Source organism: Schistocerca cancellata, chromosome 1, assembly GCF_023864275.1.
Source record: "Schistocerca cancellata isolate TAMUIC-IGC-003103 chromosome 1, iqSchCanc2.1, whole genome shotgun sequence".
NCBI classification, from domain to species: Eukaryota; Metazoa; Arthropoda; class Insecta; order Orthoptera; family Acrididae; genus Schistocerca; species Schistocerca cancellata.
Window position 1 is genome coordinate 612796795 of NC_064626.1, and position 18000 is coordinate 612814794.

The 18000-nt window shown below is 40.4% G+C and overlaps 1 protein-coding gene across 1 annotated transcript; it reads right to left on the reverse strand.

Annotated features, from left to right (window-relative positions):
* Positions 1–1847: 1847 nt before the first annotated feature.
* LOC126182870 (kelch domain-containing protein 10) lies at positions 1848–17767 on the reverse strand. The gene is made up of 2 exons (XM_049924887.1): positions 16970–17767; positions 1848–3968 (listed from the first exon to the last, which is right to left on the reverse strand). The coding sequence occupies exons 1-2, from the start codon at positions 17636–17638 to the stop codon at positions 3480–3482; spliced, it is 1158 nt and encodes a 385-aa protein (XP_049780844.1). The 5' UTR covers positions 17639–17767; the 3' UTR covers positions 1848–3479.
* Between the last annotated feature and the right edge of the window lie 233 nt (positions 17768–18000).

The following is an 18000-nucleotide window of genomic DNA, read 5'->3' on the forward strand; positions in this document are numbered from 1 at the left end:
GCTTTTAAGAACACCAGACAGGATATTTGTAATTTATCTGCAACTAGATATTAATGAAGAAGTAAATTTGTCGTGGTCCTGAAGCAGTGATAAAATCAATAAGAGAGTATTTCATACTTTTTACCAACAATTTAGAGCTACAACTGACCATTACTATTCATTAGATCTGAAGCAATAGTAAAATTATGAAAACTCCCAATCGAGAAAATTTGTAGTTCCACTGACTATATCCTCTGGAAAAATGAAAAATCACCATATTTTGAACATAAATCTATAAAGTTACTGTCAAGCTTGATAAAGGAAAAGCAAGCTATTGTGAGTGCAGTGAACATTCATAATGAAAGAACTATTCTTTCTACCTTATGCCGAGAGTGTTTTGAACTGACTGTGTATAAAGTGCACCTGTATGCTGGACACAATTTGAACGTAGATCTTGGGAGTACAGCCTGCACACAACTGAGAAGGAAAACGGAGAAGCCCATGCTACACTGAAATTGAGCCTGTCCAGCAGTGTGCCCTAACTGCAAAATGAATTTGCGTTGCCTATAAAAAATTAGGTCCAGATGCAAATTGAATCTAGCACAGTCATAACTCATCACGTATAGTCATTCTAGTGTTTTATCATTGAGACACACACAGAAAAAAGAATGTTAACTTTCATTAGCTTTTGAAAGAACCAAAATGTACTCCAACTTACCAAATGATTTCTTCTGAAAGTTAGCAAAATTTTCGTTCTGTTTTGTGCGTACCTGTCAACAACTCAACACTACTGCTATTTGGCAAATGGTCTCTTTACTCCCACATTATTTACGTTCTGCCAGAGGTTTCCTTGGTATATACAAGGGTGTGCTGAAAAGTAATGCCTCTGATTTTTTTATGTACATATTCTTAAAAGCTTTTCAAATAAAACAAATGTTATTAACATTCTACATATTTATTTCTCAACATAGTCATCCTGGTGACAAACACATTTCTCCCAACAAGAGGCCAGTTTGTTGATACCGATACAGCAAAATGTTTGACTTTGTTGACAGAGCCACCAACTCACCTCTGCTTGCACAACTTCACTGCTATCAAAATGGAGTCCTCAAAGGTGTTTTGGAAACAAAAGAAAATTGGATGGGGCCAGGTCAGGACTGTACGGAGGATGATTGATGGCAGTGAACTCATGATATTGGAATGTAGCATTTGTGGATGGCCTGGTAATGTCATGCTGAAGGAGAGAGTGCTCCTTGAGTGGGCTAACTCTTCGAATTCAAACTTCAAACACAGCACACCATTTCTCATGCACCAACGTGTTACACACTACGATTTGGAGCCCTCTAGCAGCAAAGGTCTGTGTAAATACGAAGACATGAATAAAGATGTAGAATGTTAATAATATCTGTTTCATTTAAAAAGCTTTAAGAGTTTACATATAAAAAAATTGAAGGCATTACAGCACACCCTGATGATGATGAGGTCCCGTACTCCAAGGAGCATAGGCGACAATGCAAGAGACCTGCACCGCCATACTAGGCAAGGTCCTAGTGGAGGTGGATTACCATTGCCTTCATCCAACTGTAATGGGGATGAATGATGATGATAAAGACAACACAACAACACCCAGTCATCTCAAGGCAGGGAAAATCCCTGACCCCACTGGGAATCGAACCCGGGACTCCGTGCGCGGGAAGCGAGAATGCTACCGCAAGACCACAAGCTGAGACATCCTCACAAACTCTAGTATTTCATTTTCTAATGAACAGTTTTTGGTGGTCAATGTAATACCAAGGATGAATGCAGTATTTGTATCACTACAAAATTAGTACTCAGTTTAATCTTTTAAAAATAAAATAATTAACATCTTAACTCCTTACTAAAAGGCCATTTATTTTTCTTAATTTGTCTTTTTTCCAATAATTCTGCTGACAACTGTTATTTGGACACACTCACAGTTGTTGCCACAAAATAATTAATTTACAAAGAGTGCTAACAAAGCTCAACCTGTGTTGTGCATTTCAGTGTTCTGCATAAAAGCCCACTTGCTGACTATTTAAAAAAAAGTTTTTTGATGTCTGGATACATGTGCTGATAATCTGAATACAGAAATTACAAAAGAAATGATACTGAAAATGTGATTTTCGGGTTAATACACACTTACTGATGACAGCAACATACATGCTCCATTGAGTTGATCATAGTGGAAGCAGAAGTCATGTGACATTCAGCTGCAGTCTATTTTCAACAATAAATTGATTTATTTTTACTTACTTGCTAGCACTAGACAAGTTGCAAATTAAATCAGCCGTATAGGAGAAAGTGTTTGAGGAGAAGTGTAGAAAGGCAAAAGTAAGCCTTACTTGAAATAAACACAAATTCTTCTTCATGAAACACACACTATCATTACAATCATAACAGAAAATGATGTTACACTATAAATGAGTGATTAGTTGTTACTTGTAATTAATCCATATAAATGTTACTTCACTGCAATACAACAGTAGCAACAACCTACTGCCTTGTTTGTGTGACACAAAGGCTTTGTGTCCAAATAATTTCTCAGAGTGCACATTTCATATTATATAAACCATATTTGGTGTTTTTTCACAACCATTTACCTTCTGATACGAATGTGTTGTTCTGTCAAATAATTCAATATTTTTATCTAGATAAGAATGTAAAAATTACATAAAAATAATGCAATGTAAGTAGTTTACAAATTTATGATAATTTTCCCATGAAAGTGTGTAACAGAAAAGGAGTACCACAGGAAATTAATCAGTGAACATTCATTAGATTGAAACTGTGCTGTGAAGGAGTGCAGACATCAAAACAACATACACGAGAAAACTGAAAATAGCACAGGGATAAATGAACTACAAATATATAATGAAAGGCTGTGGTGCTGATACTGGACTCTCATGAGAAAGCTGTATGGGGAAAAGTTTTGGAAGCATAATTATGACACAATTCAATTCATAAATATAAGATGAACCAACAGCACCAAACAAAAGCAACTTACATAAGTAAATAATCTGCACACGATTAGTCAGAGACTCGGTAAAATATACACTGTAAGTGTTCAGTTACATCCTCTGTGCATATAATGTTCTGTGATCAGTAGGTCCAGAAGAAATTAATTAAACTGCACAATGGTTGAAATTCAACAAATGTGTACAATTGTAATATTTCTTTTAAATCCAATGGTGCATACATCAACAATTAACAAATAATTTTTCTGCACTGATCAATAAAAGCATGGCTACTGCAATCACTTTTAAAGTGTGAGTAGCCAATAAGATTCTTATAACAACTTGGTATATTCTATGAACTGCTGGCTCTTGTAAAGTTCTTATGATCACTATTCATGTCTCAATATTAATCTGAAGCTGTTTCTTGCAATGTGATAAAATAGGAACAAATAAAAGTTCAAAAATACAAATTATAATAAATAATTTGCATCACCTGTTTTAGTTCATCAGAGACAATGTACACTGTCACAACCTTCCAACGAACTTTCTAGGGAAGCCATAAGATAAAAGTTTGTCTTTCGCTGTCAGGTACAGGTCTGGATTGTAGTGAAGTATAGCCTCCCAGCACATTTCTTCTAGTTTAGGTATGCATACCCAAGTAGCATACAAGTCATTTATTCTTTTATTGTCCCTTGTAACACCACCAAATGTATACATGCATCCATATGGTGTGATCGCAGATGAATGAAAATACAAGGTTTGTGGAAAACTACATTCTCTTACGTAAGTCCACTGCAATGTTTTCAGGCTAAGCTTCCAAATGTCACGAAAACTATGACTATTCCCATATCCTCCACATATGAAAACTGCAGGCTCTTGCAGTCCTTCTTCTGGCAACTGCACACATCCATGGAACTGCCTTGGAGTAGGATAACCAGGAGGACGAACTCTATTGTCACACTTTGTTGAAACAATTTCCCATTTCTTCGTCACGATGTTAAAAGCATCAATGTCCTACGAATAGTGCAAATGAAGAACAACTTTGATACAATTAAGTAAAATCAAATACGTGTAGCATACCATATCAATACATATTTGTATATGAAAGACTAAAGTAATATATATAGTATAACACATCTGGAAAATAGGAATTACTAAATTTATTTACCTCAGCATTTTATACTTGGACAAACTTATGTAAATATAATGCAACAAGTATGTGTAAGAGCATACAGTCATAAGAAAAGAACATACCTGCCTACCAAAGAAGTCTTACAGTAGTCAAAATATAATGGCTTTTGTGTTATAATCGAAAATTTTAACGCTGTTTGGCTGCTATAAAAAGAACAACATGTACAGAATAACAGAGAGATAGAATAACTGACCAGTATTTATATTCACAAGGCAAAATACCAACTGCCAACAGGCACACTTAAAAGTGAAAACAATAACTGTCCACACAACAGATGGGCCCTCTCAACCTGGGGTGTGAGGGACCTGCTACTCGGTTCTAATCATCTCCAACCCATCCCTGTTCTAAAAGGAAGAAAAAGTTCTTATAGCTTTGAAACATTAGTGTTTACACTTTTAAATAGCAGAACTGGAATTTCACATCCTGAAGAGAAGTACTGACCAGCCATTCTGTCTCCCTGAACTTTTATATAAGTAAAAAGTGCACACAGCATCTGCAAGTCAAACTTCAAAACTTGTATCTACCAGGACAAAAGTTTAACTGATTTCTATCGCATGTGCAATGATTTCCAAACATGATGTAAGTTATAAGTATCAGGAAGACAAAGATTCTAATCAGTTCACCAAATGACAACCTTTTGTAGCACTTCCAGAATATTTAACTAAAGACACTGCTTATCAGTCTACCTTCTTGTTAAGGTTTTCAGTACAAAACCCACACTATCTTGCACAAGCTGCTTCATCTCTGAATAACAACTGCAGCCTACACACATCTGAACCAGGTTACTAACTTCATCCAATGATCTTCCTCTACAATTTTTACTGTCCTATCAAGTGATTCCTTCTTTTAGTCAAATTGTGCCACAAATTTCTTTTTTCCTAGTCTTACTTAGTACCACCTGATTTGTTATTAGATCAATTCATCTGTTCTTCAGCATTTTCCTATAGTACAATATGTAAAAAGTCTTTTCTCTCTTTGTCTGAACTGCATATTGTCCACATTCCACTTCCATACAAGGCTACACTGCTGAAAAATACCTCCAGAAAAGACTTCCTTAACACTTCAGTTTATATTTGCTGTTAAGAAATTTCTCTTTCTTCGAAATGTTTTCATGCTAGTGCCAGTCTGTATCTTATATCTTTCACCGATCAGGCATTTTGCTGCCCAAACAGCAAAGCTCATCAACCACTATTTCCTAACCTAAATCCCCCTCCCTGATTGGAATTCCCTTTACAGATTCTCCTTTGTTTCCTTTACTGCTGATCAATGTACAGATCGAAAACATTGAGGATAGGAAAGACATTGTCTCACTCACTTCTCAACCACTGCTTCCCTTTCATAAGGATCTCCCCTCCCCCTGCCCCTCCCACACCCCACCCTGCACTCCTATAACTGCAGTCTGGTTTCTGTACAAGCTGTATATGATCTGCCACTCCTTGTATTTTATCCCTGCTACCTTCAAAATTTCAAAGCGTGTATTCCAATCAACACTGTCGTAAGTTTCCTAAAAAACTGCACCATATAACATAGTTTTGCCTTTCTTTAACCTATCTTCTAAAGTAAGTCACAAAGTCAGTATTGCCTCATGTGTCCCTACATATGTCTGGAGCCCAGACTTGTCTACCCTAAGTTGGTTTCTGCTAGCTTCTTCCATTCTCCTGTAAGTAATTCATGTCAGTACTTCGCAACCATAAACTGTCAAACTGATAGTTCAATAATATTTATAAGTTTCAGCACCTGTCATGTTTAGAATTTGAAATACTACAATTTACTTGAAGACAATGTATTCTGACTGCCTCATATCTTGTATACCAGGTGTAATAGTTTTGTTACGGCTGAGTAATGCTTTATTCTAGGAGCTTTCTTTTGACTCTGGTCTATTAGTGCTCTTTTGAATTATTCTTACAGTATCATATCTCCCATCTCCTATTCAACTTCTCCTTCGCTTTCTACATTATTGCCATCAAGCCTGCTTCTGTTGTATAGACCTGCTATATATTTCTTCCACCTTTTCCCTTCTTTGCTTAATACTTACATACCATCTGAACTCTTGATACTGTAACAGTTGCCTCTCTTTTCTCCAAAGGTGTCTAACTCTACTGGCATATCTACCTTTCCCCTCATTACACACGCTTCATTATCTTCGCATTGTCTTCCAGCCATTTTGCACTTTTCGTCAAACTCATTTTTTAGGATTCTGTAATCCCTACCACGTGCTTCATTTGTTGCGTTTTTATACTTTCTCATTTTGTCAAATTTTATATGTACTGTTAAAAATATAAGTGGATAGATAAATCTACTCACAAAGTGTTGGCAAAAGAAAACACACACAAAACTACTTTGAATTTATTTGCTGTATTAGGTACACCCATTAGTAACATGTGAAAATTTGTGCCAGAACAGGGCACAAACCTGGATTTCCCGCTGATTGTGAGTGGTTGCCTTACCCAATTCGACTACCCATGCACACTCCTTGGATTGACCCAAACTTCCACATACCACACTGCCTACTTCCTGCATCAAAGTCCGCTATGTAGGCTGAAAATAACGGACTCCGATATGCGGATGCAGACAGTGTGACATGTGACAGTTTAGTTCGGTCTCGGGAACATGCATGGATATCCAAGTAGTTTGGCGACCACTTGCGATAAGCAGGAAATCCAGGGTAGTGCCTCAGAAGCACAAATTTTCACGTGTCCCTCACGGGTAGTATATCTGTACCTATTACAGCTGTTGTCAAGGAATTCACAGTCAGTGAATACAGTTCAAAGCATTTTCAAACAACTGTGGATGGTAAACAAGTCTGTTCCTTCAGACAAGCTACATAAACATATAAAACTTTAAGGGAAATATGCAAGCTTTCACAATCAGTGTCTGTGTTATGTAAGGATATCTATTAGGCCTTGCTTTTACCTATTTGACCCCTTTTGCCTCACTACTACAATTGCCTTCTATTGCACATCTTTCTCCTACTTCAGTCAATTGTGGCCTAATGTTTCGTCACACCCTCAACAACCTCTAGTTACTTCAGTTTACCCATGTCCTATAGCCTTAATTCCCTACATTATTACTATTTCTTCAGTTTCAATCTGCAATTTATAACCAATAAATTAAGGCTGTAGTCTCATATGTTTCAAAATCTGTCTTACCATTATTTAATCTATTTGAAACTTCCCAGTGGGTCCAGATCTCTTCCAATTATACAACCTCCTTATATTATTCATAAGCCAAGTGTTTGCAATGATTAAATTATGCTATGAACAATATTTGACCAGGCAGTTTCCTCTATAATTCATTTTCCTGTGTTCTACGTTTTTGGTTCTCTTCCTTTTCCTACAATGAATTCCTATCCCTTAACTACCTAAATAATTTCTTTTATCTCCTCATATATTCTTCAGTCACTTCTTCATCTGTGGAGCCTGCTGACTTATAAACTTGTACACTACTGTGGTGCACATTGATTTCTTGGCTAGGATAATGTGTTCATTATGCTATTATAGTAGCTTATTTGCATTCCTATTTTATTATTCATTATTAGACCTACTCCTCCACTGTCCCTATGTGATTTTGTATTTTTCACCCCATACCTACTGCACCCTATACTGTTCCAGTAACGCATTGCAGACTTGCAGTAATACTAATTTTAAACAATGAGATAATAGTCAAGTGACAATTATCTACAAATCCTATTACAATTGCTCACAAGATGGATTACAGAATATTTCAAAAATCTATTTCCAAGGTATTGTCTACAATTTTTAACTCTGACTGAAAACAAAAAACATAGGCAAAATGAAATGGTAAGCTAACCAACCCAAAGGTACGTTAAAAATCCAACAACATGAAAGGAAAAAAATGCCTGAGGTTTTAAAAGAAACCATAATGGGGAGAGAAGAAAAAAAGAATGTACAACTGTAAAGTAATTCCATAAAAAAGATAAGTTACCCGGAGAATTGCCCCCACTCTCTACTGCCAACACACTGCTACTCATGCTATCATTTCTGTTACACTTTGTTTTGTGAAATTTTTTACAATACTCAACTCCAGTTCATGTTTTAAGTCACAAGTTGGTAAAAATATATTTTCTATAGAGAAATAATTGTCTTCCATGTAGATTTTGCTGCCTTGCCATCTGAACTCACTGACTATAAATGACTATTTGGTGCCAAAAGTTCTATTTATTAAAAAGTTTCACTGATATGACAAGCAAGAAATATTATGATGGGCCAATGATAACTTCCAAGCAATTTTTCAGAAGATCATGCACGACAACGATCTTAAAACTGACAGTCTATTATGAAGTGATACAGCCTGCAATTAATTGCTGAAAAACATCAGATATATTCACTATATGTTGGTAAAGAGCAGCAAAAGTTGTCAGATGTTGTCAACAGAACAAGGATTGGCCATTCATTTCATACCACCAAAAAAGTTAAAGGAAGATTGGGATAAATATACTCCATGAAAGAGAAAGAAAGAGAGAGAGAGAGAGAGAGAGAGAGAGAGAGAGAGAGAGAGCACAAATTCAGACTGGGGAAGGAAATCTACCCTTTCTTTTTCAAACAATCGATCCAAGAACTTGACTTAAAAAAATTAAAAGAAACTGCAGAAATGCTAAATTTGTATTGCTAGACAGGAATCAGAACGAACCATTGTTCTCTCAAATGAGAATTCAGTGCCCTACCATTGTGCTAACTCACTTGGTGTATCCATTCTAGAACAATACTTCAAGTCACTTAAAGGCACCAGATAAACAGAATTACACTGCAAATTATAGGATGAATGGCTAACCCTGACTTTGTTTTCCTTGTAGAAGTGAGAAACATTCTTGCGAACAAAAGCTGGCTGAAACCTGAAGTGGAAAGCTCTGAGATATACAGCGAGTCATGGAATGCATATCAGAAAGACAGAGACTATGGAAGGGGGAGCATTTACTGCAGTTTACAATAATATTATCTCCACTGAGGTCAACAGTTGAGCTTGACAGTTAAGTTACCTGGTAGCGTATAACAGGTTTAGGTGATACCAAGGTAATTGTTGGGCAATTTTACTGGCCACCCAATTTCGCTGCGACAGTTCCAGGGTCACTTAAAGAAAGTCTATGGTCAGTAGCATGTAAATACCCAGATAATGTGATACTAGTTGGAAGTGACTTCAACCTACAAAGTATACAATGGAATATCTACAGATTCATTGCAGGGGGTACAGGCAGACAGTCGTACAAAATACTGTTAAACACATTTCCTGAAAACTGTCTTGAGCAGCTAACCCATATGCAATGGAAATATCTTGATGTCATTATATCAACTATGGTTATGAAAGTTAATGAGTCAGCCAAGGAGGCTAGGTGTGGTTGGTTGGTTGGTTGGTTTAAAGGCGGGAGAAGGGACCACACTACGAGGTCATCGGTCCCTTGTTCCTAACAAAACAATGCCACAAGTGTGAGAATAAAATGGATGAAACATATAACACCAAATGGAAAAGCCACAAGAACAAAGGGAAGGCAACGAACACTAAAAGGAACAAAAGAGGACAAGAAAACAACAGAGAGATGCTAGAAACAGAAGAGAGTAAAAACATGAAAGCAGATTACAGTGGTTGGCCAACCACAAGAATAAAAAGGAAAAGCCAGCCACTAGGGTGGAGGACATAGAGGGACAAAGGACATGTGCTAAAACCTACATAGAAGTATAAAACCCACTCTCACATATAAAACATAAAGCTAAAGCTGTTCTGGAGGCATTGTCACCTAACACCGAAGACAGGGTGCTGAAAAAGTTAAAAGTCTGCTGCAGAGCAGCTAAAAGTGGGCAGTCTAGCAAGAGGTGGATGACTGTCATTTGGGAGCCACAGCGACACTGAGGTGGGTCCTCGCGACGGAGTAGGTAACCATGCATCAGCCATGTATGGCCAATGTGGAGCCAGCACAGGACAACTGATTCCCTGGGAGAGGCCTGCAAGGAAGGCTTACACATATTCACAGTCTCCTTAATGACATGCAGTTTATTGTGCGTGCCGTTACGCCATTCCGTCTCCCAAAGCCGGAAAACCATGCGGTGTAAGACAGAACGCAGGTCAGCTTCAGAGATGCCAATCTCCAGAAGCGGTTTCCGCGTCACCTGTTTGGCCAGCCTGTCGGCAAGTTCGTTGCCGGGGATTCCAACGTGTCCTGGGGTCCACACAAACACCCAGGAATGGCTGGAGTGTTACAGGGCATAGATGGACTCCTGAATGGACGTTACCAGAGGGTGGTGAGGGTAACGCTGGTCGATAGCTTGAAGGCTGCTCAATGAGTCAGTACACAGGAGAAATGACTCACCAGGGCATGATTGGATGTACTCAAGAACATGAGATATGGCTGCCAACTCTGCAGTGGAAACACTGCAGCCAACTGGCAAGGAGTGCTACTCAATATGTCTTCCATGAACATATGTGAAGCCTATGGGACCATCAGCCATTGAGCCGTCAGTGTAAACCACTTCAGAGCCCAGGAACACGCAAGAATCGAGAGGAAGTGACAGTGGAGAGCGGCGGGGTTAACTGAGTCCTTAGGGCCATGCAAAAGGTCCAGACGAAGCTGCAGCCGAGGCGTACACCATGGAGGCATATGTGAACGGACCGCAAATATAGGTGATAAAGGGAAGGACTCCAGTTTGGAGAGAAGAGACCGCACGTGAACTGCAATCGTTAGCCCCGATCTGGGCCACCAATGCAGGAGATGGACTGCCACGAGCGGGAAAAGGAGACAGTAATTCGGATGCTCAGGGGAACTATGATTGTGTGCTGCATAACTCGTGAGCAGTTGTGCACGTCTGATCTGCAGTGGAGGGACACCAGCTTCCACCAGTACGCTGGTCACCGGACTCATCCTAAAAGCTCCTGTCGCTAATCGAACCCCACAGTGGTGCACAGGGTCGAGTAAATGCAATGTTGAAGGTGCTGCCGAACCATAAACACACTCCCATAGTCAATTCGGGATTGGACAAGGGCTCTGTAGAGCTGCAGCAGCATACAGCAACCTGACCCCAACTGGTGTTGCTCAGGCAATGGAGGACATTGAGGTGCTGTCAGCACTTCTGCTTAAGCTGACGAAGATGAGGGAGCCAAGTCAATCGAGCACTGAAAACCAGTCCTAGGAACTGATATGTCTCCACTAGAGTGAGTGGATCGTCATGAAGGTAAAGTGCGGGTTCTGGATGAACGATACGACATCGACAGAAGTGCACGACACACGACTTTGCGGCTGAAAACTGGAAGCCGTGGGCTAGAGCCCATGACTGCGCCTTGTGGATGGCTCTCTGGAGGCGTTGTTCAGCAACAACAGTACTGGAGCAGCAGTACGAAATGCAGAAGTCGTCTGCACACAGAGAAAGTGAGGTGGAGGACCAGACAGCTGCTGCTGCTAGACCATTAATAGCCACTGAAAGTAGACACACATTCAATACAGAGCCCTCTGGAACTCTATTCTCCTGGATATGGATGGAACTTTGGGAGTCACCAACTTGGACTCTGGCGTATGCTTTACGTAAGTCAAAAAAGACGGCAATCAGGCGTTGCTGTATGGAAAAGGCTGTTAGGATGGCAGACTCGATGGACACAAGATTATCAGTGGTAGAGTAACCCTGGCGGAAGCTGCCCTGACATGGAGCCTGCAAGCCACGTGAATCCAGGACCCAACACAACCGCCAACATACCATACATTCCAGCAGCTTACAAAGAACGTTGGTGAGGCTGATGGACCGATAGCTATCCACGTCAAGCAGGTTTTTACCGGGTTTGAGCACTGGAATGATGGTGCTCTCCCACCATCGCGATGGAAAGACGCCATTGCACCAGATCCAGTTGAAGATGACGAGAATATGTCACTTGCAGTCAGTTGAGAGAAGTTTAATCATCTGGCTGTGGATGCTATCAGGCCCAGGAGCTGTGTCGGGGCAATGTGCAAGGGCACTCAGAAGCTCCTACTCTGTAAATAGGGTGTTATAGGATTCACTGCAGTGTTTAGTGAATGAGAGGACGTTCCCTTCCAGCCGCCGTTTGGGTTTGCAAAAGGCTGGGGGGTAATTCTCCGATGCAGAGGCTCAAGCAAAGTGCTTGGCAATCACGTTTGCGTCAGTACTAACTCGCCATTTATGGTAAGGCCAGGGACAGCTGTTGGGGCCTGGTACCCGAAAAGACGTTTGATCTTTGCCCAGACTTGGGAAGGTGACATGTGGCACCCAATGGAGGAGACGTATCTCTCCCATCACTCCTTCTTCTGTTGTTTGATAAGGTAGCGAACACGGGCACAGAGCCACTTAAAAGCTATGAGGTGCTGCATGGAAGGGTGCTGCTTATGCCGCTGTAGAGTTCGCTGATGGTCCTTAATTGCTTCAGCGACTTCTGGCTACCACCAGGGGGCTGCCTTACACCTCGGGCACCCTAAAGAGCAAGGGAAAGCGTTTTCTGCCGCAGAAACAATTGTGCTAGTCACCTGCTCAACCATCTCATCGATGTTACAGTGTGGGGGAAATTCAGTGGTGACAGCAGAGGTGCAAGTTACCCAGCCCGCCTTGTTCAAAGCCCATCTGGGCAGGCATCTGTGTGCCTGATGCTGGGGCAGTGACAGGAAGATGGGGAAGTGGTCACTACCGCACAGGTCGTCATGTGCTCTCCAGTGGATAGATGGGCTGCAAATTGATAAGTCAATGGCTGAGTAACTACCATGAGCCACACTGAAATGTATGGCGGCCCCAGTATTTAAGAGGCAGAGATCGAATTGCGACAGTAAAGTTTCAAAATCTCTGCCTCGGCCAATAAGCATAGTACCACCCCACAAGGGGTTATGAGTGTTAAAATCCCCCAGAAGTAGGAAAGGTTTAGGGAGTTGAGCAATCAGTGCAGCTGCTACATTCAGGGGTACTGCACCATCTGGAGGAAGATATACATTGCAGACAGTTATTCCCTGAGTCATCCTTATTCTGACAGCCACAGCTTCAAGAGGGGTTTAAAGGGCCACATGTTCACTACAGACCGAGTTGAGAACATAAACGCAAACTCCACCTGACACTCGATTATAATCACTACCGTTCCTGTAATATCCCTTATAGCCGCGGAGGGCAGGGGTCTGAATTGCTGGGAACCAGGTTTCCAGGAGGGCAATACAGATAGCAGGTGTAAAGCTTAACAGTTGCAGTAGCTCAGCCAGGCGGTGGAAAAAACTGCCGCAGTTCCACTGGAAGATTACATCATAAGACTGGGAAGGTATGTAACATTCTATGAGGCAGTTTACGCCTCAGAGTCACCTGCTGCCACCGATTTATTGTCTGAGCAGTTTATATCCATTGTGTTTGTGGGTCTGGCATGATCTAGGTCCTCAGCAGACGCCAAAATCTCTGCCCCATCCCAAGTCGCAGAGCTTGTAGGTAGTGGTGGTGTGGGTGCCACCATAATTTCCTAGGTCTTAGGGGTTTCTTTTTGGATTTCTCTCACTGCTCCTTGGGTTTCCCTGGCTGGGAGGACTTCATTGGCTCAGTCTCTGGGTCTGAGCGTGAAGCCCTAGGACCAGCTGCTTTTGGGCTCTTCATCCACCGGTGGGTGTTGTGTTTCCCACTAAAAGAAACCTGAGAAGAAAGTGACCCAAGGGACCCCTTCCTAGTGAGAGAAGCCAAAGAAGACTTACGCTTCTCTGGCTTAGAAGTGGGGATAGATGTCCCCGATTGTTGGGGAGGGAGGGGGGGAGGGGTGTTGTTCCTGAAGTAGGTGATGCAGGAGCAACAGGGAGGGAAATGACCCCCATCATCAAGGGGGCAGGTGTAGTCTTCCGGCTCTGAGAGGTGACCTGGGTTGGCGGAGCTGATGGTGCCATAACTGTTGTAGCGGCAGCGCAAGACGATGTCATACGCACAGGATGCAGGCGTTCAAATTTTCTCTTAGCCTCAGTGTAGGTCAGTCTGTCCAGGGTCTTGTACTCCATGATTTTCCTCTCTTTCTGGAGAATCCTGCAGTCAGGTGAGCAAGGCGAATAGTGCTCTCCACAATTGACACAGATGGGAGGCGGGGCACATGGAGTATTGGGATGTGATGGGTGTCCGCAATCTCGGAATGTGACACTGGAAGTGCAGTGGGAAGACATATGGCTGAATGTCCAGCACTTAAAGCACTGCATCGGGGGAGGGATATAGGCCTATACATCACACCGGTAGGCCATCACCTTGACCTTCTCGGGCAATGTATCACCCTCAAAGGCCAAGATGAAGGCACCGGTGGCAACCTGATTATCCTTCGGACCCCGGTGGAGACGCCAGACGAAATGTACACCTCGCCGTTCTAAATTTTCCCGCAGCTCATTGACGGACTGCAAAAGAAGGTCTAAATGTGAAATATGATACCCTGGACCATATTTAAGCTCTTATGGGTCGTCATGGTTACAGAAACATCCCCCTGCTTGTCAGAAACCAGTAACACCCGTGACTGGGTAGAGGATGCTGTTTTGATCAAGACTGACCCAAGTCTCATTTTGGACAAGCCCTCCACCTCCTAAAACTTGTCCTCTAAATGTCAACAAAAAACTGAGGCTTCACAGTATGAAGTAATTGGATTTACCCAACAGTACAACAAAAGTACGACAACATGGTATACGAGTTACTTAAACTTATAAGTCTAGTTTGTACAGTTCCCAGTCAATTAACTGTTGCCACTGAGTCCAACCATGTCACTAACTACAGTTTAACATTAACAACTGTGCACATAACTTCCTGATTTGTGTAAAATTATGTCAATCAATATATACTACTTGCCATCAGCTACTTAGAAAATTTTCTACACTTATTAAATTTTAGTATGTCTGTCATAGGCTCACTTACATAAGATAGATTATAAGTGCAAACAAAATGTATGACACATAAAGAACGCTAAAGGCCTGTCGCAACAGTATAACTCCACAAGAGGAAATTTGATTTAGAGCACATACCATCTTTTCATTCTCTATTTAGACTCATCTCATAATAATTTGCCATTGCACATCAATTCTACCCACTACATCACTTTTAAAAACTTAACACTGTTTCCTGCAAACCACTGTCATGCTCCACTACTAACTCACAACCGAACACAAGCACATTTAAAGGACTGCTTAAGGACTCCATGCATTCGCATTATTAAAATAGGCTATTTCTTTTACGACTGCCAAAGAACAAATTACAACTTGAATCTACATATCTGTGCTCAATGAGCTTACCCGCATTACATTCAGTTTTACAAAGGACTGAACACAAAACAATAAATTTCTAGACCAGAAAATTTTGTGTCTCAAACAAGGCCACCACTTAAATACTATAGAGTTAAAAGAATTTTGGTGTCTCTGAACAAACAAAAGTAGCAGTGAATCAAACATAAGACTTTGGGTGCTTGACCATTTTTAAATATTTTAATTTTTTTTTATATGTGATTACCCTAGAATTGAGAAGTTCAAAACAGTTTTAAAAGAAAAAATTTTTCCTTTTGCCTTTACTGAATGGTGGCTATTTTCGTTTGTAAGCGCACGACAATGTTTCAGTTTGGAGATTTTAGCAAAATTATGAATATCTCTGCACTGGGTTAAGTTACAAAATTGCAACTGACATGATTGTTTTTAGAAAAGTGTCCTCTACAACACTGCCTATTACACAAAATATCCTAAATTCAAAAATAACCAGTCAAAATGATCTCCAAAGTTTGGTATCCAAATTTTCAAAAATCTTCTTTTTAGGCCCAAAAATAACAAACAAGGAATGATTTACGAGAGTCTGTTTTTTCCTATAGTTAGATTACATGCACTATTAGCCTCATACAGAGTAAGAACACTTACAAATGTTTCCTAAATTTTTTATGAATTTCTGAAATATGAAATATTTTTTGTAAAGTTTGGGGTTGGTTACCTCAGGTGGGACTGAATATTAAAATATGATTTTTGCACAGTTTGTACACCTATATGATAGCAACCTACTGTAAAAATTTCAACACTGATTTCTGACTGTAAACAAAGATACGAATTTTTGAAAATGGGGAAATAACTCACATTACTCTACAACTGATATTATGGCTGTGGCCCATTGAAATGGTTTATTGTTTCATTGTAATAAAATTTAATTGTGACATATTTAGTTAACACTATCACCCAATATTCTTTCAGTTTATTTTTAATAATGCAATATTAAACAGTAGGAGGTTTCACATTAGTTCTATGGTAATAAAAATGCCCATTTACGTTTAGGTTTATTGTCAATAAAGAAGTACATTATTACTGGGTGTGGCATTGTTGTAGTCAGTCTGTTCTGAAACCTCTGTTATAGTCGATGTACATACTTCGAGGGTGTAGAATGTGTTATGTGCCTTGTTCTTTGTGTTGTTTGTAATCAGTTTTGAGAGATTAACTGGAATGCAGTAACATGGATGAAAAGTGCTCTGTTGGACAGATTGCAAGTGAAGTGTGTCGCAGAACAGTTTATGGTTCAGTTTGATGAAATTAGACAAACTTGTTTAAATTTCGAGTGAGTTGTTCTGCAAAATCAGTGTGTGAGTATCATGAGAAGAAATACATTCTGAAGTACAACCACATTTTTTGGAATAAAGTGCTGTGATCCACTAAAAGTTCATATAATTTAAAGACAGACAATGCTTTTGTAAATGATGGGTGGGAACTGAGTAATCTGCCATGTTAATATCAGCAATTTATTTACTAAGAAAACTGGTATCATAGGCCAAAATTATTCTTCAACGTTGAAGAAACTGCATACTGATAAGTTTTGGAATGAAGCTCTGCGCACACTAGCACACACACTTAGTAGGAAAGAATAATAACTACCTTGAATCCAAAAGTGGTATCGACAGTGCCACCTCCGAGCACATATATCCTTGTTCCATCAAACGCCAGTTCATGCCTGTATCTCCCTTCTGGTGATCGTGCATTGGCGGAATATACGTAAACTTCTTCCCACACTTTCGTTTTTAGGTCCAGGCAATGAATATCCGTGGTAAACTCATGTCCCGTCGTACCTCCTACCGTATACAACCGACGACCATCCAATACCAGGGCCTGGCCGTACAGTTTGGGTGGTATACTGCCTTCAGCTGTTATTGCAGTTATATTAAAATTATCTCTCACATTACAGACGTGAACTTCACTCCCAGAAACTGCTCCAAACGGGTAACCTGTTCCTCCAAATATTATCATTGTACTTCCTCTCAATATAACAGCACTCGACGCTAATTCGTTTGGCATATTTGGTGGGTAAACAACTACCCATGTGCGGGTAGCGAAATTGTAAACCCATATTTCTTTAAATAAAACGTTCGTTCCTGGAGGTCCTCTCAAATTTTCCGGATTATACCCTCCAAAAACATAAATATTACTTTCATCACACACAATGCGATGTCCACTTCTCGGCTTTGGCACTGGGTATTCATATCTAGCACTACACTTAACAATTTGGAAAGGCTTGAAACAATACAAATCTCGTTTTTGTTTCATCATTTTCCTTCAATGCAATCTAAGCGGTAATCCATGCTGCGGGTACCCACGATTTTTCATGTTGTTACAGAAACATTCTCATTAAAAACATAACCTCTTCTCATCGTCCACGTTCAGATCTTGAACGCTTTCCAAAATTCTTTGGTCGAAGCATTAACCACTGCTGCCAACTTTAAGCCGGGTTGACACAAGCAACTAATGTGACGCCGTAATACGTGCCTCTCTGTAGTGGCACCATGAGCTATCGTTGAATCGGAACGCCACAAAATTCTAGTTAGTTGCACGGCTTTCAACGTGGCGTCCATGAAATCATATGGTCGGGATATGGCATTATAGCAGTGACAAGAGTTAAATACAAGGAAGGC